The sequence below is a fragment of the Girardinichthys multiradiatus genome, chromosome 6 (assembly GCF_021462225.1).
Source record: "Girardinichthys multiradiatus isolate DD_20200921_A chromosome 6, DD_fGirMul_XY1, whole genome shotgun sequence".
In the NCBI taxonomy this organism is placed as follows: domain Eukaryota; kingdom Metazoa; phylum Chordata; class Actinopteri; order Cyprinodontiformes; family Goodeidae; genus Girardinichthys; species Girardinichthys multiradiatus.
The window spans coordinates 3,612,201-3,639,095 of record NC_061799.1 but is presented as its reverse complement, the minus strand read 5'-3'; the positions used below and the strand labels follow the sequence as shown (position 1 = coordinate 3,639,095).

General features: G+C 39.9%; 1 protein-coding gene and 1 long non-coding RNA gene across 4 annotated transcripts; both read left to right on the top strand.

Moving 5' to 3' along the window:
• Positions 1-3,108: 3,108 nt before the first annotated feature.
• Positions 3,109-4,844, top strand: LOC124870380. The gene is made up of 2 exons (XR_007038750.1): positions 3,109-4,679; positions 4,760-4,844. It is a non-coding gene; the product is annotated as an uncharacterized LOC124870380 (long non-coding RNA).
• Positions 4,845-9,376: 4,532 nt separating this feature from the next.
• LOC124870609 (C-C chemokine receptor type 3-like) lies at positions 9,377-26,183 on the top strand. Of its 3 annotated transcripts, none has more exons than XM_047369420.1 (3): positions 9,377-9,532; positions 23,855-23,972; positions 24,190-26,183. In XM_047369420.1, the coding sequence occupies exons 2-3, from the start codon at positions 23,945-23,947 to the stop codon at positions 25,293-25,295; spliced, it is 1,134 nt and encodes a 377-aa protein (XP_047225376.1). In that variant the 5' UTR covers positions 9,377-9,532; positions 23,855-23,944; the 3' UTR covers positions 25,296-26,183. The 3 variants fall into 3 exon arrangements, with proteins under 3 accessions (XP_047225376.1, XP_047225375.1, XP_047225377.1); XM_047369419.1 differs by having other exon boundaries at positions 24,187-26,183; XM_047369421.1 differs by lacking the exon at positions 9,377-9,532 and having other exon boundaries at positions 23,862-24,000; positions 24,187-26,183.
• Positions 26,184-26,895: the final 712 nt, after the last annotated feature.

The window sequence follows — 26,895 nt, the reverse complement described above, 5'->3', positions numbered from 1 at the left end:
TCATTCTGGCAGACACTACAAAACAACAACAAAGTTATGCGAAATTGCTAAAAGCAACAACATCTAACAAATGGACTCATCGTACTCGTACTCGTCGTCTTCCGCTTTATCCGGGACCGGGTCGCGGGGGCAACAGACTCAGCATAGACGCCCAGACGTCCCTCTCCCCAGACACCTCCTCCAGCTCCTCCGGGGGGAGCCCAAGGCGTTCCCAGGCCAGCCGAGAGACATAGTCCCTCCAGCGTGTCCTGAGCCGTCCCCTGGGCCCCCTCCCGGTGGGACGTGCCTGGAGCACCTCCCGAGGAAGGCGTCCAGGAGGCATCCGGTATAGATGCCCGAGCCACCTCAACTGGCTCCTCTCGATGTGGAGGAGTAGCGGCTCTACTCCAAGCCCCTCCCGGATGGCCGAGCTCCTCACCCTATCTCTAAGGGAGTGCCCGGCCACCCTACGGACGAAGCTCATTTCCGCCGCTTGGGATCTCATTCTTTCGGTCATGACCCAAAGTTCATGGCCATAGGTGAGGGTAGGAACGTAGACCGACCGGTAAATCAAGAGCTTCGCTTTTCGGCTCAGCTCTCTCTTCACCACAATGGACCGGCACAGCGCCCCCATTACTGTGGCAGCCGCACCGATCCGTCTGTCGATCTCCCGCTCCATTCTTCCCTCACTCGTGAACAAGACCCCGTGATACTTAAACTCCTCCACGTGAGGCAGGAACTCCCCTCCAACCTGAAGAGGACAAGCCACCCTTTTCCGGTCGAGAACCATGGCCTCGGACTTGGAGGAGCTGATCTTCATCCCAGCCGCTTCACACTCGGCTGCGAACCGCCCCAGTGCATGCTGGGGGCCCTTTACTAGGGGCCATCCGATCTCTGTACAAGCGGAGCAGGAGTTTGGTTCGCATTGCCGGCACTAAGTCGGACCTGTTCCCGGTGCATGTTGGACTCCGACTGCCCTTTGTCACCGGTCCTGTTCATAACTTTTATGGACAGGATTTCTAGGCGCAGCCAAAGGCCGGAGGGGGTCTGGTTTGGGGACCAGAAGATTTCGTCTCTTCTTTTTGCAGATGACGTGGTCCTGCTGGCCCCCTCTAGCCAAGACCTACAGCATGCACTGGGGCGGTTCGCAGCCGAGTGTGAAGCGGCTGGGATGAAGATCTAACAAATGTATGTCCAGCTATATATGTGTCTTGGACTATTCATACATTGGAACATTTGTATAAGTGTAAAACAGGTGCATTCTTCACCTTTCTTGGGGAGAACTAGTGATTAGACACTATTCTTAAACTTTCTTTAAAGGAATTTTGTGTTTCTAGTGATTCTTCACCCCCCTATATGGCAGGATGGATTATGCTTACAATGCAATAGAAAAAGAACATTTCTACACCTCCTAAGGGTAATAATTGCAATTTAGCTTTTGATACACCCCCCTTTATGGCAGGGTGGATTAGATTAAATTTGGGATTTAATCTGACAATAAATCCTGTTCTTCCAAAACATAAAACAAACTATAAAGTTCATGATTTGATACATGCATCAAAAATCTTAAATTTGATACTAAAATTAACTTCAAAGTTAATTCAGTTAGAAATTGTGGTCATACACAAAACACAGCCTCTGGATACAGGTGTGCAGCAACTGTCTGGACAGTGAGGTTAACTGTGAAGTTAAGCCAAGTGTCAAGTTATTGCTCAAACAAAAGAAACCTGACTGAGTCAAAACATCTAAAATTTTGCCTATGTAGCAGAGTTGATTGTTACTAGCACGGAGATATTATTGGAGTTATTCACTTTGACGAAAGTCTAAAATTGTGAACACCTGGAATGTCACAAGTTATACTGTTCTCTTAAATATAATATGTGACATCTAATATTTTGAGTCCTATTATGACCAGTGACAGCTGGTTTTAAGCTCGGTGCAGTTGTTGTTTATTCATTCTCATATATGTACAGTGCAAGCTGTTCATAATAATGCCCACCCAGGGATGCCAATAATGTTGTGATTATGAATATGAATATATTATTTAATATTTAATATTAATACTTAATACATATTTTATTAAACAATATTTTGGTCTGTTAAGGGTTGTCCTGTGAATACCAGCCCAATAAGGTGGTGGTATTAGGACAAAATTGAAAGGGATGAGCCAAGCTCTGACATTATTGAACAGCAAAACTCTGCACAAACAGAATCAATTCACACAATTTCTTTAAATACAAGAATTTATTAACAAAAATAAGTCAATTCAAGCCAAACATATTTCAATCAACAAACTCTTTACTATGCTAAAGCAATCCAACTAAATCACCAAGCGGAATTAAAGAATAAGGAAGACTAATGGGCTATGTACAATATAAACAAGTTGATCAAAGATGGTTGAAAACCATGACCGAAAGAGTGATGCAATATCACCATGCAATATTTATGTTTCAGAACCAAGGATTATCTTGAAGAATCTGGAAATGAAGTTAAGTTAGTCTCTGAACTAACTTAGGCAATAATTGGTACACCTTTAGACAACCATTCACAATGCAAGAAAATCAAAATCTTATTTTGATAAAAATTATAAAATTATAAAATTATATTTTAAAGAATGAATTGTTGAATAAAACCAACCTTCTGGATGACCAATTCTTAACGGTGTTTAATTAGCTGCCTTTATTTATTAAAATAATATTTAAGAAAATATTATTTTGAATAAGAACCAAATCTTTGAGAAATGGGCGTACTTGTGTTGCTTAGTTATCAAGTATAGTAAAATAATATTTAGGGAGGGGGGACGGCTCGCTCTATTGGCCGGCCAAACTGCACGCTACAGATGTAACCACAGTGATGCGGTCCCGTTGTCCTTCCTTCAGACCGGGGAAACTGCTCCACTTGGCGCTGTAGAGACAGGGTCTCTGCTGGGAACTCTCTGGAACACAGTTTGCTTCTGTAGACCTCAAAGAGAAAGTCAAGCAACGCTTGCACCTTAATTACCCCCGTTCATGAATGAATACCGGATACACAAACAGCAATTCATTCCTACTTAACTTAGCGCATATGATCGCATTATCGTATGACACTCTTGGATCCAGTTTAAAGAGTTGTGTCTATTTGCCTGCAAAGAGACATTAGCGCGCCGTGTCCCTCCGTCCATTTCCTCTGGGGACCTGTGTGGAAGAGTTCAGTTTTTTGCAAAAGCGGGGTTTTTATTTGGACATTGACATCACAAGAAGATTGCTGTTATTCCATGTTTCTGGCTGTGCTGGAAGTAGGTTAATGCGATTTATTTTGAAAGCTCCAGAAAAGTCCGTACTGGCCTTTCATTTTGTAACCCATGGCTGTGGTCTCAACAAAACAAATAGTCGTATTTACTATACTTAACCAAACCAAATACTTGTAACATCTAAATGATGTTTAAATTTTACTAAAGGGCTCAGCAAGCACAGCAGAAAAAAGGGTGAGCGGTCACATACTTGTGGAGCCTCCACACCAACGACAAGTTGATTCCATACGTCGCCACAAGGTGCTACTGTGCGCAGCCTGTCATACAATTTTTGGCCATGCTGAGTTCTGCTCTGGCAAGAAGCATTCCAAATTTGGTCAAAATCTGATGGAAATCCAGATGGAAGCTGCACTTACTTGGATATTAGTGGGCGGTGCTAAAGTGATATCAATTCACTGTGCCAACATGTTCAGCATTTGTCTATAATGATGCATACCAAATTTGAAGTGGATTCGATGATGTATAAAGGAGATAAAGTGTTGATCCAAATTCCAGTGTAATCCATTAGTTGTTTGGGGGACGACTAAGAAAAACAGCTTGCAAGAGTGAGAGGTTAAAAGGAGGACATCCAACAGTGAAACATTTGACTTCCTGTTCTAAGTGGGAGGGGCTAAAATGATGTCATAAGTGTGTTGAGTATTGTTCCACGATGATGTATACCAAATGTGAAGTGGATCCAGTGATAGAGCAGATGGAGATAGATAGAGATAAAGCGATTTAAGCTTTCTAGGGGGCGATGTTGATCCAAATTCCAAGGTAATGTCATATCCACGGTGGTTGTGTGCAGGCTGGGTGCAGTCTGTGTTTTTTGTGCTGTGTTTCTCTCCTCCTACTCAGGATGTGACTAGCAGGTGCTTCTGCGCAGCTGTTGCTCATCAGTGAGCAATCAACCTGGCCTTTAAGAGGAGTGGAGAACCAAAAGGAAGGCGTCAGCTCGTTGTCTCACATAGCGTAGTAAACAGCTAGACCTCTGCTGCTCGGCAGTTATTTCAACTGTTCTTCTGACCTATTGTGTTTTCTCCTCTGCCTCTTAGGAAGACGTTTTTACCTGAGATTCTATGTATTTTTTATATAATAAAGTATCTTTGAATTGAATTGAATTTTTTGTGCCTCCGGTTAATTCTTGCAATGTTCTGAGTATCAAGGAAATTCAAGCCTTGACGTCTCGGCTGTGAGCCTCCACTCTGCCTCCAGGTTTCTAGAGTTTTGGTTCACCTGCTTCTGAGAACCTTCCACCTGCCTGTCCACCCTCCCATGGCGAATACCCCCTTTTATGGAAAGAATCGAAAAGAGAGAAACACTGTGTCTGAAGAACCAGGAAGCACTTTCTCTTCAGCTGCACCCGCCTGCCAACCTCAACCATCGTGGAGCAGACTTATTCCTCCCAGGCTTAGCTGAGAGCTCTGCCTTCGTGAGTCAAAACCAAAGAAACTGTTTAGTAATTTTGCCATCTTATGCAGGACTTCTCTAAGCCTCTCTTTTCTCCCTTAGTGAGATCCCAATCCTGCCTGCTGATCCAGTCCTGGTTCCAGATCACAATTACTCCTGTAAAACCCAATAAATTGTTAAAGCGCTGCCTTGGTTCACTTGTGGTTGTGTTATTCAGAGTTTTGTAAAAACCCATTGTGACAGGTAATCCATTACAGCTATTTGGGGGATGCCAAAGAAAAACTGCTGGAAGCTTGCATGAGTTACAATTTTAAAGGAGGACATCCAACAGTGAAACATGTGACTTCCAAGTGATGTCATTAATTGAGATTGCCAACATGTTCAGCATTGAGCCACAATAATGCATACCAAATTTGAAGTGGATCCGATGATGTATGAGGGAGATGGAGCACTTAAAGTGTCTTAGGAGGCGATGTTGATCCAAATTTCAATTTAATCCAATAGAGGTTTTTGGGGGTTGACAAAGATCAACCATATTCAGTTTAGAGAAAACTGGACCATGCATGTCTAATTTACAGCCTAACGTAAGGCCATGGTGTTATGTCAGATTTCACCACGGCCACATCCTACAGCCAAACCACACAGTACTAAGGACTTAGAACATCCTGTTATCTGTCACTGGAGATAGTTTCATGTTGATTAGGTGAAGGGGATGAAATATGGACCACACTAAGTGAATCATGACACTTCCTGTTCTCAGGGGGCGGGGCTCCGATGATGTCAGCATTTGACCATTGAATATTGTTCAGGACCTCATATGGATCAATCCCAGAAGGTTTCATGTCTCTGTGACTTGCCTTGTAGGAACAGATTCGTGTTTCATGGCGAGAAGTCAGATTTTGAGCCTTGGCCACGCCCACATGCTCTCTTGTAGCAAAAAGCTTTTGATAACGTTTGATCCCCAATGTCTTGAGAGTATATTGCGTGATTTTGAAGTCTCTATTTATAGTTAACTTCACCCTCCTATTTAATCCTCTGTCTCTTGTTACTTCAACTGTATTTTGAATCTTATATAAATGTCTCCCTTTTATCTCAATACCCCACCTCATTTTCCATAACTTCTTACTTTCTTTCCAAACTATACTTTTACCTTCAGATTTAGACAACTTTATTGACATATCAATATCTACTTTTTAACAGCCTCCTTAGCCAGCCTATCTGCTCTTTCGTTGCTCAAAATACCTATATGAGCTGGAGTCCATATTATTACTAGATTTTTGTTTTCTTCACATAATCTATGATGAACAAAAATAATCTCATACAGTATGTTTTGGTGATTATTTGTACTTTTCTATACTTAATAATGCTGATAAAGAATCACTTCAAACTAATATTTTACTTATACTGGTATCCTCTACCCATTCTAAAGCCAAAAATATAGCACATAATTCTACTGCATATACACTCAAATAATGAGATGTTCTTTTTGAAATCTTAACTTTTAATTCAGAAATCAAGACAGCTACACTAGTTGCTTCAGTTTTTCGATCTTTCAATCCATCTGTGTAAACTTGTAAATATTCATTATACTTATTCTCTTCTTGATTATAAAATTCTTGACACATATCTGTAGTATTTATTTTCTTAATATTTGAAATGATCTGTTTATACTAATGTATTTTCATGTCCATGTAGGCCTTAAAGGCCACAATACTGTTAGACCGAAGCATTTTTTGCCTTTTACAAATGTATCGATCCCCTCACTGCCATTGTTTTCTTTTACCCACTGACTTAGTACATGCATCTCGTTAAGTATATAACCATTAACCAAAGCTACAAGAGAGTATGGAATCCTGACGAAAACTTTTTAAAAATAGCGAAACGAACACAGCATTCTCCAAGTACTCATAACTGCAACAAAAAAGGCGGGACCTCAGTAAAGTAAAATGCCTGATTGGATGAGCATGGTTGTTTAGTTACGAATCTGAAGTTGGCTTAGGAAGGCGGCTAAAGGGCAATTCCACCTCATTTTTCACTACCTCTAGCACCTTTAATCTACTCTATCTTAAAAACTACAATATTTAGACCTTTCAACTCTGGACTAGATTATTCTACACTGAAAGCAGAATGTGTCAAACTCAGTGTGGTATTTGTGAAACCTTTATTTAATTTTAACAAAGTTCAACAAATAAAGGCTATATTTGTGCTTTTTTGCACTTGTATCACATTAGCGCTGGTGCCACCTAAGCAGAACCAAAGGCTGATTGCCTCCACGCCACGCTGCATTGATGCACTAGTTCATACAAAAGGAGCCCCAGCCAAGTACTGAGTGCATAGAACATTGCTGGAGGAACTATATATCCCATCTAGACTGGAGATGGCTTGGAATTCAGCATAAAGAAATGGAGGATGTCACTGGCTAGAGTGATGTTTAGGTTTCCCTCTTGGACCTGGTTAGTTCTAAACCTTTGGTAATCAAATTTATTTGCTATATCTGTACTATCAATGATAATACCTCCCTTTTTTCCAGCTTCTTGATGAGTTTTGGAAGACTAGACCTGAGTTTGTGAATACTGTATAAATGTTTCTACCTTTAGATTCTTCAATCAGTTATAAGAAGAACATGGTTTTGGCCTTTCTGAAGTCGTTCACTATCATAGTTCTCATATCCTTAAAACAAGGTCTGTATGTAATTTAATGGACAATGATTTCAAATGTTTTTCAATGCATAATTATTTTGTTTCATTAACTAAAAAATGTCATTACTCAGTTAAAGTAAAGAGACTGTTCTATTGGATTTCAAAATCTTTGTATACAGATCCTTCTCAAAATATTAGCATATTGTGATAAAGTTCATTATTTTCCATAATGTCATGATGAAAATTTAACATTCATATATTTTAGATTCATTGCACACTAACTGAAATATTTCAGGTCTTTTATTGTCTTAATACAGATGATTTTGACATACAGCTCATGAAAACCCAAAATTCCTATCTCACAAAATTAGCATATCATTAAAAGGGTCTCTAAATGAGCTATGAACCTAATCATCTGAATCAACAAGTTAACTCTAAACACCTGCAAAAGATTCCTGAGGCCTTTAAAACTCCCAGCGTGGTTCATCACTCAAACGTTCTCTTCACAATATCCCACAGATTCTCTATGGGGTTCAGGTCAGGAGAGTTGGCAGGCCAATTGAGCACAGTGATACCATGGTCAGTAAACCATTTACCAGTGGTTTTGGCACTGTGAGCAGGTGCCAGGTCGTGCTGAAAAATGAAATCTTCATCTCCATAAAGCTTTTCAGCAGATGGAAGCATGAAGTGCTCCAAAATCTCCTGATAGCTAGCTGCATTGACCCTGCCCTTGATAAAACACAGTGGACCAACACCAGCAGCTGACACGGCGCCCCAGACCATCACTGACTGTGGATACTTGACACTGGACTTCTGGCATTTTGGCATTTCCTTCTCCCCAGTCTTCCTCCAGACGCTGGCACCTTGATTTCCGAATGACATGCAGAATTTGCTTTCATCCAAAAAAACGTACTTTGGACCACTGAGCAACAGTCCAGTGCTGCTTCTCTGTAGCCCAGGTCAGGCGCTTCTGCTGCTGTTTCTGGTTCAAAAGTGGCTTGACCTGGGGAATGCGGCACCTGTAGCCCATTTCCTGCACACGCCTGTGCACGGTGGCTCTGGATGTTTCTACTCCAGACTCAGTCCACTGCTTCCGCAGGTCCCCCAAGGTCTGGAATCGGCCCTTCTCCACAATCTTCCTTAGGGTCCGGTCACCTCTTCTCGTTGTGCAGCGTTTTCTGCCACACTTTTTCCTTCCCACAGACTTCCCACTGAGGTGCCTTGATACAGCACTCTGGGAACAGCCTATTCGGGGTTATATTGAAGAGACATATCATGCATAATCTATTTTTTTAGCCTTTAAATACATTTTGTTGTATACTTTCAGAAGACAGTAATTGACAGCCTTCACAAGGAGCCACTAAAGAAGCTGGTCATTGACTGGGTGCTGTATCCAAGCAAAAAAAAAAGAAAGTTGAGTGGAAGAAAAGTGGAGAGACAGCATAATGGACCTCGCTGTACACATTGAGAAGCAGTCCCCTCCCCCACAGACCTTGGCTGAGCTAGGCTCTCATAAAAGACGTTAGGAGGAAGGTACAGAGCACCAGGAAGTCTCTGAATCTTGGTCTAGACGTGTACAAGTGTTAAAAGGACTATTCCCCCATTATAGAGCATAATGGGTCATAACAGTCCTAAGGAGTTGCCACCTCCCCAGGGAAAACCATTTGAGTCTTTGTTGGGAATATATGGCCCATAAAGCATCAAGTGCTTTCATTAATTTCAGTCAGTAGTCCAACTTCTCTTTACTTTTTTTTTACTTTCCTTCATCATACCACAGCAATCTTCTTTTGCTAGCAGAGTATTTCAATTGAATTATTCATGTACTTCCAGTAAATTCTGGTATTTAAAAAAAAAATAGGAAAGAGAAGTGAAATAAGCACTTGATCCTCTGAGATATCTATATATATATATATATATAGATATATATATCTAAGTATACATGCATAACCTTTATTGCATCTTATTAAAGCATTAAACCATGGTGGCCAGTCATACACACTGAGGAAATATGGACTGGACCTGATGAAGACGTACCCCCCACCTCTCTAAGCCTGTTAAATTTCTGAATAGGCTACAACACACACACACACGCACACACAGGGAAGAACATATGTTTGCCAAAGTACAGCCCTCTCTAATTCTATTACACTCAAAAGTCAAGTACCCAAAATATGTTTGCCATTCCTTGTTGGGTCGTGACCACAGCCCATAGCGTATCTTCTGCAGCGCAGCACTGGTAAGTTTGACTTGACAATATACATTTTGGATGCTGTTGTTTTTTTATAACCTAAACAGAAGTAATAAAAGTTGTGTCATGAGAATCACAGTTCTGAACAACTAATCTTAGTAAAGACATAGTTAAATTATACTATGGAAATAAATGTTGTTTTCTTAACTTTTGTTAAATCTGATGGTGTTAAAACGTAAACAGGACAGAGCACAAGGTGTCACTGATCATTTAAAGGCAATGTTTTGTTATATGTTGTGATTGTTTTTAAAAACATGATCAAATTGGTGTGTTTACCTAGGTTTACAATAATGACCTCCCTTAAATGTGACGTTTTTTGAGTAAATCAGCTTTTTGGGAGCATGTTAAATTTTAGCAAGTGATAAAAAAAGGTTTACTGCTTGTTATATTGTAAGTCTTTAAAAAACATAATGAACTAAGTTACCGACATAAACTGTTTCAAAGCCTGGTCTTTACCAGGTTCTTACTTTTTTAAGTCTAATAACAACTGTGTAAAAGCACACAATGGATTCCAGATTAAAATTATTTCATTAATAATTACAGAATAAAAAATATTTTTTGGTACACCATTGCTTTTTTCATAAGAATGTAGCAGCTAGGAGCTGCTCATCAGATATAGCACCTGATTAATTACTGGTCATCAGCAACTTTGACATCCCCTATAAACCAGAGGTTTGGACAGTTTGCAGGTCTGGAACAAACAGATTTGTTTGAAAAGGAAAAACATCAGCAATGACTCAAGAGAGGCACCTGTTGCTTCCATAAGCTATTGAATCATGGAGTTGCTTTTGTTTTTTTACATATCTTTTTGCGAGGAATCTGTGGTGTTTTTTGCACACTTGAGAACAAATAAAAACAACTCACAATCTCAAAGACCAGATGAATGTGCTTCAAAAAAAGAAAACTGGCATTGAATCATTTCTAGTATGAAGTAACAAGTCTTTTTTTTTTACAAGAACTGTTGCATAGGCATAGGAGTCATGAGTTTTTAAGCTACTCATCAGCAGTTTCTGTTCTTGATTTTGGGAAAAAAAAACATCAGTGTGACAAAATAAAGATGAATCACCGTGTAAAGTCTGCTATTTCAAAACTAAACCTCTCTGTATGTTTATAAGAAATCTAGGAGTGTGTTTTAATTGCTTAGTATGATAAGATTTATGTATTTGGGTAAGTGAAAAAAATAGAGTAAAATCACAGAAACATGAAGCTGGACAAAAACAAACTTGACATAATTTTAGGTGGTTACAATTGCTACGAAATATGTTTGATATTTTTTAAATAAATCTTTTTAATTGTTAATTTTTCTGATTCAAACATATCTATAGTACAATATGTACTTAATGCAACCCTTTCTTTCTTGTACGTTTCTGCAGTCACTCGAGTTACAGAAAACAGTGGCCTACAGTTGTTCTTATCAAATTCCTCATTTGGATTTATGGATCAATACCAAATGGATTCACATGTAGTGAAGATAATTAGCCCAGAACCTGGAGTGTGAAGAAGATTTGTTTATCCTTTACATGAACAAACTAGAAGCTGACTACTGAGACTTAAACCAGACTAGTGCTGTTCCCCTGATCCCTATAGCATGTCCAGGCCTTTCTAAGAGAATACTGTGATCAACTTTTTAAAATGTCATCCCATAATAAACAGCTTATTATGATATCCTTCTTTCACCTCCAGAACATTGCCTAAATTCGAAATATCCTATCCAGGAGTGACGCTGAAAAACTAGTCCATGAATTTGTTACTTCAAGGCTGGACTATTGTAATTCTTTACTATCAGGATGTCCACAAAATGCAATTAAAAGCCTTCGGCTCATCTAAAATGCTGCAGCAAGAGTTCTGATGAAAATTTAGGAGAAATAGTATTTCTCCTATTTTGGCTTCCCTTCACTGGCTCCCTGTTAAATCCAGAATAGAATTTAAAATTCTCCTTCTCACATATAAAGCCCTAAATGATCTAGCTCCATCATACATCAGAGATCTGATTGTTCCATATGTTCCTAACAGAGCACTTCATTCTCAGACTGCAGGTTTACTGGTGGTTCCTAGAGTCTCTAGAAGTAGAAGGGGAGGCAGATCCTTTAGTTATCAGGCTCCTCTCCTGTGGAACCAGCTCACAGTTTTAGTCCATGAAACAGACACCCTGCCTACTTTTAAGGATAGGCTTGAAACTTTCCTTTTTGATAAAGCTTATAGTTAGAGTGGCTTAGGTTATCCTGAGCTATCTCTGTAGTCATGCAGCTATAGGCTTAGGCTGCTGGAGGACATAATGACCACTTTCAGTCTCTCTGCTACATTCTCATACTACTCTCCAATTTTACATTATTTGCTAATATTATTGATGAATTACTGTTATTTGTTCACAACACAAACGATATATGTCAGTAAAAGGTCCAAAGTGTGAAGATAGAAGTGAATAGTTCAGCGTATGTTTTGAGCAATTCCAATTGAGTCTAAGATAGCATTTAAGGCTACATTTAGGCTGTCACTTTTAGTGTCAACAGAAATGATAAAATCCTCCACTATACTGACCAATTAACTACTTATCACTACTAATCAGATAAGAAAACTGTGAACTGATCTATAAATTGAGAGTAAGGACCTGGTGGACGATATAAAACATCAAACAGAAGCATTTTTAGGGCTTTGCAATTTGGAAGAGAAAAAAATGTTGTGATTTATCTCACCCAATATTTTGGGATATGTGAAAATTTAAATAATTAGAAGGAGTTGACTCATTAATGCTAACATAATCCTCTTGCTGCAGCCATGTTTCTGTGAGACAAAATAAAACGATCTCAAATTAAGTCAATAAGTAACAAAGTCGTCAAAGTCATTCAGAAATCTTATGTTTAATAAACCACATTTCATTTGTGTTCTTTTTCTTTTCAGTTAGAGTAGTATTTAGTTTGTATGAGATTTTCATGATTTGCTCCTTTTTGGTCAGCTTTTAATCTTCGTGATTTTGTCGCTGTTTTGTTGCTTCTGGAACAATCTGTTCAAGGTAATTTTCAACCACAAAAGCCAGTAGTTGTTGGCAGGACATGTTATTTATCATGTGAGAGTCATATTAAGCAATTAGGGCAGCTTTAATTCTGAAAAGCTGTAGAGGACATCTAGCCCTCAGGTCATCCTCATAGCTGTTTCTAATGCTTTGGCCCACTGGAGGTCACTTTGCAGTGCTCTTGCAGGGGGCAAGAGGGGGCACTGCCACCTCAAACAAATGTCTGACCCCCTCAAATCAATGCTCAATCACAGAAGCACAAACCCCCACCTTGCCTCTCCCTCCTCCTCCTACATTTGAGGGCAAAACATAGTCGCACGTACTTGTCTCAGCGGACGTCCGCCGGACATGTCCGCGCAAAGCTCAATTTATACGACTGCATACACGGTATCATACAATACCCGCTTATGCTTAACATTGTAACGCTGCTGAAAATATTATGCGGCTTCTTGCCAGATGTTTTTTTAAAAGCAGGGCAGAAGTGGAGGGCATTTTGGCATGGCACCTGCTGAAAAAAGTATGTATTTTCTTCCAATCAGCATCCATGCATGACTGCATAATCCATTGCCTACATGTTTTGTGCTCATAAAATCTGTGATTTCAAACCCTTGTCCAGCTGTTGACTGATGTTTGTCAACTTTAATAAAGAGAGAAAAAGAGGAAGATATACAACCCAACAGACAAATTAGACAATTTCACTAATTTCAAGTCTGAAGAAGAAAAGGAAAAGCAGGGCCACCACAAGCATTTCCCTGATTGTCTAGTTCTAACTCTCACAAAAACATGTTATTAATAAAAACAAACATACTGTGTTTCGTAATTACAGCATGCTGGCCAAAACTCTGTTTTGTGTAGGTAAAAGTCACTTTTACTCAAGGTGCTTTTTTTATTCAAGCCTTTTTACTTCAGCAGTTGAGGAATCATTCTGCTAGGTAGTTAACAACAAAGGCTAATATATGTCAAAGGCTTAATATACAGGTCCTTCTCAAAATATTAGCATATTGTGATAAAGTTCATTATTTTCCATAATGTCATGATGAAAATTTAACATTCATATATTTTAGATTCATTGCACACTAACTGAAATATTTCAAGTCTTTTATTGTCTTAATACGGATGATTTTGGCATACAGCTCATGAAAACCCAAAATTCCTATCTCACAAAATTAGCATATTTCATCCGACCAATAAAAGAAAAGTTTTTGTAATACAAAAAACGTCAACCTTCAAATAATCATGTACAGTTATGCACTCAATACTTGGTCGGGAATCCTTTTGCAGAAATGACTGCTTCAATGTGGCGTGGCATGGAGGCAATCAGCCTGTGGCACTGCTGAGGTCTTATGGAGGCCCAGGATGCTTCGATAGCGGCCTTTAGCTCATCCAGAGTGTTGGGTCTTGAGTCTCTCAACGTTCTCTTCACAATATCCCACAGATTCTCTATGGGGTTCAGGTCAGGAGAGTTGGCAGGCCAATTGAGCACAGTGATACCATGGTCAGTAAACCATTTACCAGTGGTTTTGGCACTGTGAACAGGTGCCAGGTCGTGCTGAAAAATGAAATTTTCATCTCCATAAAGCTTTTCAGCATGAAGTGCTCCAAAATCTCCTGATAGCTAGCTGCATTGACCCTGCCCTTGATAAAACACAGTGGACCAACACCAGCAGCTGACACGGTACCCCAGACCATCACTGACTGTGGGTCTTTGACACTGGACTTCTGGCATTTTGGCATTTCCTTCTCCCCAGTCTTCCTCCAGACTCTGGCACCTTGATTTCCGAATGACATGCAGAATTTGCTTTAATCCGAAAAAAGTACTTTGGACCACTGAGCAACAGTCCAGTGCTGCTTCTCTGTAGCCCAGGTCAGGCGCTTCTGCCGCTGTTTCTGGTTCAAAAGTGGCTTGACCTGGGGAATGCGGCACCTGTAGCCCATTTCCTACACACACCTGTGCACGGTGGCTCTGGATGTTTCTACTCCAGACTCAGTCCACTGCTTCCGCAGGTCCCCCAAGGTCTGGAATCGGCCCTTCTCCACAATCTTCCTCAGGGTCCGGTCACCTCTTCTCGTTGTGCAGCGTTTTCTGCCACACTTTTTCCTTCCCACAGACTTCCCATTGAGGTGCCTTGATGCAGCACTCTGGGAACAGCCTATTTGTTCAGAAATTTCTTTCTGTGTCTTACCCTCTTGCTTGAGAGTGTCAATAGTGGCCTTCTGGACAGCAGTCAGGTCGGCAGTCTTACCCATGATTGGGGTTTTGAGTGATGAACCAGGCTGGGAGTTTTAAAGGCCTCAGGAATCTTTTGCAGGTGTTTAGAGTTAACTTGTTGATTCAGATGATTAGGTTCATAGCTCATTTAGAGACCCTTTTAATGATATGCTAATTTTGTGAGATAGGAATTTTGGGTTTTCATGAGCTGTATGTCAAAATCATCTGTATTAAGACAATAAAAGACCTGAAATATTTCAGTTAGTGTGCAATGAATCTAAAATATATGAATGTTAAATTTTCATCATGACATTATGGAAAATAATTAACTTTATCACAATATGCTAATATTTTGAGAAGGACCTGTAATGCTCTATGATATAAAGCAGCAAACAAAAATTATGAATAAATAGGAAAATGTTACTTAGCTGTCTGTTTGTAGGTTTGTGATTTAAAATGAAAGGCAGGTCTTAAGATGAGCTACATTAAAGTGTAGTGAGTTATATTTATATTGGTAATGGTGTATTATTAGTGTAATGCTTCCTCTCTTTCAGAAAACAGTTAAATAATGCATACTGTTTTCTCGCATGATTCAGTGAGTCTTTATTGATTAAGATGCATAGCAGAAAATGTATTTATTTCATTTACAAATTTTGCAGCATAATGCCAAAAACGTGAGGCTATTAATGTATAAATATGTCCTGTTTTTTTATTTTAGTTTTATAAATAAATTTGGCAATAAATGCCCTTTTATGACTTAAGCACCTGCCTCCAAAATGTGTATGCATGTTCTGGCCAGTACCAGATTCAGTTGCGATGTGGTGCTGGCTTGGTTTTAGCTTTCTGGATATCTTTTGTATTTTCCCCTTAAGCACGATGCTGTCTCTCAGCATGAAGTCAAAGCTTAACAAAGTAAAGGCTGCACCTCAGTGAATATTAGATGAACCCTTAACAGCATTTTTGGCGTTTTAAAATCACCAATATTATTTCATAGTGATAGTTGATTAACCAATGACAATCACTGATTGATGACATCATTGATGACGTCTTCATGTTTCTGCCTGAAAGTGTTTTTTTCATTGTTTGAGCAGTGTGTATGCAATATGTTGGCATAACATCCTCTCGTTGTGTTGAGCATGTGCAACAAGTTTTTGGACTGAGCCTTCTTTATCATGTTATATATCTGCAAAAACCTTTTTGACATTATAATCCTAATCATATTTTATTTGTGCAATAGCACTTTTAGCATTAGTCCATCAATCGTGCATACGATGTCCAATAGGTATGTATATACAGGCTTATATATTAGAATATTGATGAAAAGTTGTTTTACTTCAGTAAGTGAAATAGATTATATAGACTAGTCCACACAGATGGATGTTTTCAAGCTTTTATTTATGTTAATTCAGATGATTGCTTACAGCAAATGAAAACATGACGTTTAAGATTAGAATATTACTTCACATTGTTGTAATTAGTCTGATTTAATTAAATAATAATTTGTTCTCTTAAGTGTTGTCCTGTGAATAAAGCCCAATAAGGCGGTGGTATTAGGGCAATAGAGAAAAGGGTGAATCATGCTCTGGCATTACTCAACAGCAAAACTCTGTACACACATGGAATATATTCACGACATATCTTTAAACACAAGACTTTATAAAAAAAATCATAATTCAACTCAGAGTAAACATATTTCAGTTATCAATCAGTTTAACACCATGACCAACAGAGTGATGCAACATTACCATTCAATGTTATTTATGTTTGAGAACCAAGGATTATCCTAAGGAAATTGGGTTAATTCAGTCTTATAACTAACTTAGAACAGAAATTGGTATACCTTCAGACCACCAATTACAATGCCATAGCAGATTAAACATTATTTTAATAAAGAACATTTCAAATAATGATTTGCTGGATAATTAACTCTCAGTGTTGTTTAATTAGCTGGTTTTATTTAGTAAAAATAATATTTAGGAAATATTATTTTTAATGGGAACCAATAACCTTTCTGGATAAATGATTCTTAACTAGCCATCAACTTAGTCACGTGTAAACAGCTGGACTGCCTAGCCTTAGCCGTTAGCAGTTTCAGCTAACAAAGGAAAGCCTAAAACTTCCTTAAAGTCAAACATGTTCCTTTAAAATACTGTCAATAAAAGGATCTTTCTTTAAAAAACCCCTTTAAATAAAGTTTGTCTTAACTTCAAATAATTTGCCTCAATGCTGAGAGGCCTGTTCTCATTAGCTGAGCAGATAGTCTGCTAGCACTTACATAGCTGTGTTTTCTCAACACAAACGTAAGCAAAACATCATGAAACAAATATTATTCATTATGTCATCTTAAACTAATTTCTCTCTGCCCAAACACCACCTCTAACATGAACCATACTGAAGAAAAGCTTTCGAGGCATTGATTTTGGGGAGATAGGTTGTCTGTCATTCACGTGTGGACTGAACTGTACAACAAAGGTACTTTCAGCCACTGAAGCAGCCGCAGTGTCACGGCGCTGGTGGTTTAGGGGTTAAGCGCACAACCAGGTGCAGAGGCTATGGTCCTCGATGCAGCCATCTCTGGGTTCGAATCCTGGACCGGTGACCTTTGCCAAATGTCTCCCCCTCTCTTTCCCCTCTTTCCTGTCTACCTACTGTTGAAAAATGAAAAATAAAGGCCTCTAGTCCCGCAAAAAAAAAAAAGCAGCCGCAGTGTGGCGGAGTACCTCCTGGGCATGCACACATGAAGGGGTGCCTTATTCTCAGAAATTAAGAGCTTCTAAACCCACGGTTCACACTGTTAAGAAGTGGATTGAGGAGTCAAAGCAGATGCTACAGGCCTGCTTTGTATCCACAGACTGGACTGTTTTTGAAACTTCAGCCACTGACTTAAACCAACTAACTGATGTGGTGACGTCATACATATGTTTCTGAGGACATGTGTGTGCAGACCAAGACATTTTGCACCTTTGGGAATAACAAGCTCCAATCTTCACCCGGATATTCAACAAGTCACTGGAGACGTGTGAGGTCCCCTCCTGCCTCAAACGATCCACCATCATCCCAGTGCCCAAGAAACCCACCATCCTAGGATTAAATGACTACAGGCCTATAGCCCTGATATCTGTGGTCATGAAATCCTTTGAGCGGCTGGTGTTGAAGCACCTGAAAGACATCACAGGCCCCCTGCTGGACCCCCTGCAGTTTGCTTACCGAGCAAACAGGTCGGCAGATGATGCTGTCAATTTAGGTCTACACTTCATCCTGCAACACCTCGACTGTCCAGGGATGTACACCAGGATCCTGTTTGTAGACTTCAGCTCAGCCTTCAACACCATCATACCAGAAAGTTGGATTTTATTGTTGATGTTCTTGTTGACTTCCTGTTGTGGACGGAGATGTCAACAGGTTATGGGCCCGGGAAGGAGTTTGGAAGCTGATGGAATCGTTTTTATGCTTTGACGGAGATGAAAAGAACTATGAGCTGTGGGAAACTAAGTTTTTGGCCCACTTACGTTTGCTTGATTTGAAGAGCACTATATTATTGAAGGATGAACTCGAGGACGCAGAAGAAGACGCCACCAAAAATGAAGTGGTATATGCTGAACTAATTCAAGTCTTGGATGATAAGAGTCTTTCCCTTGTCATGAGAGATGCTGCAGATGATGGCAGAAAAGCCCTAAAGATTCTTAGAGATCACTATGCTGGTACAAAGTTGACGTCTCTTCAGAAAGGTGCCAATGAGAGCATCACGGACTATATTATCCGTGCAGAGACTGCTATCACAGCGTTACGTAATGCAGGAGAAGTTCATTGCAGATGTGGCACCTTATGGAAAAATCTAATGTATAAGATCAGATAATGGAACTGAGTTTACTTCTAAAGAGTTTCAGTCATTACTCAGTAAAAATGCCATTAAACATGAAACTTCAGCCCCTCATTCGCCCCATCAGAATGGTACAGTTGAACGAACCTGGAGAACTGTGTTTGAAATGGCAATATGCATGTTAATTGAAAGTAATCTGCCTAAAGATTTATGGACATATGCAGTTCAGACTGCTTCTATAATCCAAAATAGATGTTACAACAGACGTCTAGAGCAGACTCCATGTTACATGTTAACTGGAAAGAAGCCTGACCTTTCAAAAATGAGAACTTTTGGATGTGAATGTTATTCATATAAATATGACAAGAAGAAGTTAGATCCACGTTGTGAAAAGGGAATATTTGTTGGCTACGACAAAAATAGTCCTGCATATCTTGCCTTTCATCCAGATACTGGTAAAGTACTTAAGAGTAAGCTAGTAAAGTTCAGCACAAAAAATACTAATGAATGCGACACTCATACAAATGGAGATATAAATGAGAACCTTTTGCTTAAGAAGAGAGCTGAAATTCAGCAACTAAAACCAGATTTGACAACAGTAACTTCACAGGAGGTAAAAATTGAGACAGAAGAAACAGAAGACAACTTGGATCAAAATGAAGGTAATCTTAGTGCACGTTATCCTAAGGAGACCGCCTAAGAATTACACCGACCATAATTATTAAATGAAACGTGACGATGATCAAGCGCTAATGAACATTGACTATTGTTATAGGGTCACATGTTGTGATGTACCCAAGACACTGAAACAGGCTATGAGCTCACCACAATCAGAGCTGTGGGCTAAGGCCATGAAAGATGAAATGGATTCTTTGATAGAAAATAATACTTTTACCCTAACAGCATTCGCAGAGGGTAAACAAATAGTGGGGGGTAGATGGGTATTTACTATCAAAGAAAATCTTGCGGAGACACTATAAGGCTAGATATGTAGCCTATAGTCAAGTTGCTGGTATTGATTATAATGAGACTTTTTCTCCGACTGCAGATATGACATCTGTGCGTATTCTGATTCAACTTGCTGCCCAATATGATTTGGAATTGCACCAAATGGATGTCAAAACTGCATATTTACATGCTCCTATCGATTGTGAGGTATTTTTAGAACACCTAAAGGATTTGAGGTGGTAACAAAGACAGGGGAGAAATTAGTCTGTAAGCTTAATAAGTCATTTTATGGTCTGAAACAGTCAGGATGAAATTGGAATAAAATGCTGCATGATTTTCTTATTGAGAACAGTTTTGTGCAGAACCCAGCTGACTATTGTGTTTACAGTAAACAAAATGGAAATGAGAGGGTGACGTTGATTATTTGGGTTGATGACCTTATTAGTGCAGCAAGTAATGGTCAAATACTCAAAAGTGTGAAGGAGATGTTGGCAGCTAAGTTCAAAATTAAAGATCTTGGAAGACTCAAACATTTCCTAGGCATTTATTTTGCACAGAAACACGGTGAAGTGAAAATTAATCAAAAGAGATGGATCATAAAAATCTTGGAGATATGACTAACTCCAAACCAAGATCAACCCATGTGAAAATAAAAGGAAATTTGACAATGACAGTGCATCTGCGGATCCCAAAAGATAACGTGAAGTAGTGGGTAGTTTGATCTATGTAATGATGAGTACCAGATTTGAGTTTTATTGTCAGTAAGTTGTCACAATACTCATCTGAACCAAAGGAACAACATTGGGTTGCAGCAGTACAGGTCCTTCTCAAAATATTAGCATATTGTGATAAAGTTCATTATTTTCCATAATGTCATGATGAAAATTTAACATTCATAAATTTTAGATTCATTGCACACTAACTGAAATATTTCAGGTCTTTTATTGTCTTAATATGGATGATTTTGGCATACAGCTCATGAAAACCCAAAATTCCTATCTCACAAAATTAGCATATCATTAAAAGGGTCTCTAAACGAGCTATGAACCTAATCATCTGAATCAACGAGTTAACTCTAAACACCTGCAAAAGATTCCTGAGGCCTTTAAAACTCCCAGCCTGGTTCATCACTCAAAACCCCAATCATGGGTAAGACTGCCGACCTGACTGCTGTCCAGAAGGCCACTATTGACACCCTCAAGCAAGAGGGTAAGACACAGAAAGAAATTTCTGAACGAATAGGCTGTTCCCAGAGTGCTGTATCAAGGCACCTCAGTGGGAAGTCTGTGGGAAGGAAAAAGTGTGGCAGAAAACGCTGCACAACGAGAAGAGGTGACCGGACCCTGAGGAAGATTGTGGAGAAGGGCCGATTCCAGACCTTGGGGGACCTGCGGAAGCAGTGGACTGAGTCTGGAGTAGAAACATCCAGAGCCACCGTGCACAGGCGTGTGCAGGAAATGGGCTACCGGTGCCGCATTCCCCAGGTCAAGCCACTTTTGAACCAGAAACAGCGGCAGAAGCGCCTGACTTGGGCTACAGAGAAGCAGCACTGGACTGTTGCTCAGTGGTCCAAAGTACTTTTTTCGGATGAAAGCAAATTCGGCATGTCATTCGGAAATCAAGGTGCCAGAGTCTGGAGGAAGACTGGGGAGAAGGAAATGCCACAATGCCAGAAGTCCAGTGTCAAGGACCCACAGTCAGTGATGGTCTGGGGTACCGTGTCAGCTGCTGGTGTTGGTCCACTGTGTTTTATCAAGGGCAGGGTCAATGCAGCTAGCTATCAGGAGATTTTGGAGCACTTCATGCTGAAAAGCTTTATGGAGATGAAAATTTCATTTTTCAGCACGACCTGGCACCTGTTCACAGTGCCAAAACCACTGGTAAATGGTTTACTGACCATGGTATCACTGTGCTCAATTGGCCTGCCAACTCTCCTGACCTGAACCCCATAGAGAATCTGTGGGATATTGTGAAGAGAACGTTGAGAGACTCAAGACCCAACACTCTGGATGAGCTAAAGGCCGCTATCGAAGCATCCTGGGCCTCCATAAGACCTCAGCAGTGCCACAGGCTGATTGCCTCCATGCCACGCCGCATTGAAGCAGTAATTTCTGCAAAAGGATTCCCGACCAAGTATTGAGTGCATAACTGTACATGATTATTTGAAGGTTGACGTTTTTTATATTAAAAACACTTTTCTTTTATTAGTCGGATGAAATATGCTAATTTTGTGAGATAGGAATTTTGGGTTTTCATGAGCTGTATGCCAAAATCATCCGTATTAAGACAATAAAAGACCTGAAATATTTCAGTTAGTGTGCAATGAATCTAAAATATATGAATGTTAAATTTTCATCATGACATTATGGAAAATAATTAACTTTATCACAATATGCTAATATTTTGAGAAGGACCTGTATTTTTGAGGACAATCGAGGTGCAATTGCTCTTTCTAAAATTCCAGTTTATCGCCAAAGGTGTAAACACATTGACATTCGATATCATTTCGTTCGATCAGCAATTGGTGATGGAAAAATAATTCTCTGTTATTGTCCAACAACAGAAATGGTGGCCAATATTTTAACAAAGCCTGTAACTAAGATGAGAATGGACAAATTTATGTGTTTTGTTTTTGGTATGTAAGAATGCAAAAAAAGTGAAAAATAGAAGTGTATTTTTATGTCAACGTAAGAACAAGTGGGGGTGTTGAATGTTATTGTTGATGTTCTTGTTGACACACAGCAGTGGCAATTGCTCTAAGACTGCAAAGGAAGCTCAGCTTCTCCTAAAATGTCAAAAAATAAGTGATCAAATATATACTGTTATGTGTACATGTCATTGACTAAATATACGCTACAACATGCTCAACGTTTGTTCAGAATCAGCTTCTTATCACTGGTAACAACGCGGCCTTCCTCTCTCTCATTCCCGCAGCTTCACAGTGCCTTAAACAGTGAGTTCAATAGCGAAGCAAAAATGCTGGGTTTTTTCCGCCCATCGGACGCTCAGCCTTCTCTAGGGTTCTATGGGGTAGCCTTGGCTGCAGCGAAACGAGACGAGTCATTGGATAAATGCTGGGCTTTGTCCCGCCCATCGGACGCTCAGCGTCTCTCAGGGTCTATGGGGCAGTGGGCTGGCCTCGGCTGGCCTGGACGCTCAGCTTTTGCATGATGATTGGAAGATCTGTCTGAGGCTGGATCCCTTTTTGATTGATAGCGAAATGAGCGAATCAGCAATCTTGAAATTGAGCTTCCCTTCCTTGAAAGACCAGCATCCGCCACTGGTACACAGGTGGGCACAATAGTCAATAAAAGACCGCAGGTTGCTCGAGGGAGCGCTTCACCCAGGCCAAAAGAAAATTGAAGGCTGTATTTGTTCTTCCTCCGTTTGTTACCGGCGTTTCCAGCCCTTTAAAGATGAAAATGTCAACACATCCTCCACCAGAAGCTCACCCAGCTCAACGTCCCAGCCTCCACTTGTCAATGGATCAACAGCTTCCTGACGGACCGACAGCAGCAGGTGAGACTGGGGAGCATCTTCTCCCGCACCAGATCAATAAGTACTGGTGCCCCCCAGGAGTGTAGTTAGTATTCTATCCCCAGTCTTCTCCCTGTACACAAATGGCTGCACCTCAGCAGACTCGTCCGTGACACTCCTGAAGTTTGCAGATGACACCACTGTCATTGGTCTGATCCAGGACGGTGATGAGTCCGCATACAGACAGGAGGTGGATCTGCTGCTAAAATCTCTGCAGACCCCACACACCCTGCACATAAACTGTTTAGAGTTTTACCTTTGCAGATTTTTGCTTAAGATGCCCTAACCACAGCAACAAGGTGGGAGGTTTTTACAACCAGAAGCAGCTGATTAACACCCTAAAAGCTAAAAACAAAAACGTAACTAGCCCCAAATTCCTGAAAGGTTAAAAAGAAGAAGCTGTGAATGCAGAGCAGAAGCAAGAAGGAGAGAGAGAACGAGGATGATCAAACTATTTATTCTATCAATTATAATGGGCCCTGACAAGGACCTAGCCAGACTATCAGGAATGCAGTATTATATGTTTCACGGAGACATGGCTGCAGGATAACATCCCAGACTTCAATATCTCTCTGCCAGGTTTTCTGATCATACAATCAAACAGAGATTTAAAGAGGAGCAGCAAAAGCAAAGGAGGTGGAATAGCACTGCTCATGAACCACATATGGTGTGATCTAGGACATGTTAATCTGAATTGCAGTCTCTGCACTCTGAATATTGAACTGTTAACAGTCCATATTATTTACCTAGACAGTTCACCAATGTTATTTTTGTAACTCCTTACAGTTCACCATCTGCTTGGCACTACCAGGCTCTCTGCCCACAATCAGTAGGCAAGGTGGTTGAAGTGTCTTGCCCAAGGACACAACTGCTGAGATGACCGGAGTGAGCTTTGAACCACCAGGTGAACTGCTAGACTGAGCTAATATAGTGTAAATAAAGTTCTAGATATTAAACACTTTTACTACCTTAATAGTGTTTTAAAACTTGCAAATTGAATTTTCATTAAAGCATGGACTCACTGTATAACTTGTTTGAATAAGTCACTGTTGATAGTAAAAATAACTAACCATAGTCTGACTTCTATATGTATTTTATATTTATTTTATGTGCCACAGAAGAAACGTACGCCATGGATGATGATGACTATAATTATCAGCTCTTCCTGCTTATGAATGAAACGAATGACACAACTGACCCAAGCTACGTGGTCAGTAAAACTGTCCAGCTGTGTGCAAAAAAGACTGTTAATCAGTTTGGTGCAAAATTGATCCCAGTGTTCTACTTTGTCAACTTCCTCCTGAGTTACCTCGGAAACGGGCTGGTCCTCCTCATCATCTACAAGTATGAGAAGCTCACCACAGTGGCAAACATCTTTCTGATGAATTTGGTGTTTTCTAATATCCTTTTTGCCTCCAGCTTGCCTTTCTGGGCTACCTACCATTTGTCTGAATGGATATTTGGACAAGCTCTATGTAAAATTGTCAGCAGTGCCTACTTTATAGGTTTCTACAGCTCTATCCTCTTCCTCACACTAATGACATTTGACCGATACCTCGCCGTGGTGCATGCGCTTGCAGCTGCCAAGAGCAGGAAAAGAACGTATGCTATAATTTCTTCTATTGGAGTTTGGTGTATCAGTATTGCAGCGAGTGTTAAAGAGTTGGTTCTTCGAAATGTGTGGAAGAACCGATTAGATGGATTAATGTGTGAGGAGTCTGGGTTATCAGCAAGCAGTATGGAGCACTGGCGTTTGTATAGTTACTATCAACAATTCCTGATTTTCTTCCTCTTACCTTTAATAATTGTCATGTACTGCTATACTAGAATCACAGTGCGCATTCTCTCCACCCGCATTAGGGAGAAGTGTCGTGCCATAAAGCTAATTTTTGTAATAATCTTCACCTTTTTCTCCTGCTGGACGCCCTACAATATTGTAAGCCTTCTTCGAGCAATTCAGATTTCAGCTTCCCAAACTGAAATGGATGAAGAAATGTGTTCTGACTCACAAAACCTAGATTATGCATTTTACGTGACCCGGAACATTGCATACTTATACTGTTGTATTAGTCCTATGTTTTACACATTTCTAGGGAAAAAGTTCCAGAGTCACTTCAGTAAACTGGTGGCAAAGAACATTCCCTGTCTGTCCAGACACATTAGCCTCAACAGCCAGAGCACTAGAAGCACATCACAGAGAGCGCCTCACTCTGTTTATGACTACTGAACAAACATAAAGATCTTGGTCTCTGAAATAGAGTATTGATAAACATTGTCATAATTTTCTTGATATGTGTAAATATGTAATCTGAGTTGGTAGAAGTAATATTCTTAGTTTAACAATAATGCCTGTAGCATTTGGCCATCATCAGATGTGAAACTATTAGCTGCCCTTTTTCTCCATGACCATCCAATCTGTCAACTTTTAAATTCTATCTTGTGGGTAAACAGAAATTGTGTTTGAAATACAGAAAGTTTAATTATAGCTGATTTCAAAGAAATATTGTATCACACTTTTAAATGAATACACTGTTCTTGAATGATTTTAAACATATTCTTATAATGATTTTTTTATTATATTGACATGCAATCATAAATCTCATGTGTAAGTTGTGTTCAAAGTGTTTTTATGATTGTGAGAACCTTAGAGGATTTTCCAGAGATTTTGTGGGGAAATATTTCCATTCTGGATAAATTTAGCTGAGGATTTTTTTTACCCATCGTTGGGTGAGTGAGGGGTTTAAAATCCATTACCAACGCATCACACTGGATGTCTCCTCAGACACTTACCATCTCCCATATCTCCAGTCCATTGGAGCTGCAGCTATAAATGTGACAGGACATTCCCAGAAGTAAAGAAGACTTTAAAGCCAGACATCTGAACAACACCTTGGAAGATGAAATAACAGAAAAAAGAACAACTAGAACAACTGAGATGTGTAAAAGTTTATTCTCCTCAAGACAGTTATAGCGCTGAAATTCTGTTGCTGTGTTGTCATCAACGTCACCTGTTCATGTATTAACTGCATTTGAAACACAGATACAAATTACATTCGAAAGCTTCTGCATTTAGCTTCCTTCATGTAAACCTAATGATAAAAGATTCTGTATCTTCTCTATTGTACGTTATGTTTTTGAATAGAAATAGAAAGCTGCAATGGTGATGTAAGCACAAATTGAGAAATGGAATCATGATTTTCAATAGCAGTTGCCACCACGGTCTAGAGGTAAGCCGTGAGATCAGGCCTCCTTGTCCCGGGTGTGCATCCTGCTGCATACCTTTCCTCTTTGAGCTGAGCTAACGCTTCACTCACCATCTCCGGTTTCATCAGGGATGTAGGTGCAACAGGTCTCATTCAGAAGAGCGCAAACTCCCCCAGACGGGGCCGTTACCAAATCAAACACCATCCTGTTTTGCAATAACACTGTGCGGAGTGCTGTTATTTCCTTGGACATTCCTGTAAAAGCTTCATCAGAGGCATTAACAAATAACCTAAACTTATAATCTATGGTTTCCTGTTGATCTATGTTTAAACTCGTCATGGACATCTGTTCCCCATATTCTATCATGTGGTTTGACTCGAACAAGTTCTCTCTTAATTCTATTTAGAGTGGAAAATTCTCAGGTGATAATAAAAGTATGGTCAGTTACATACACAAACGGCTCGAGAGGGCAGCTTCTGGGACAGAACCCCTTCCTCCTACACAATGAGGGAACCGAGAACCAGCTAATAGTTCGACATAGTTTGAGACAGGAGCAGTGACATTTATCTTAAATGTAAAAATTGTGAAATTACAGGTGTGAAACTTTGTAAAGTTTACTCTCA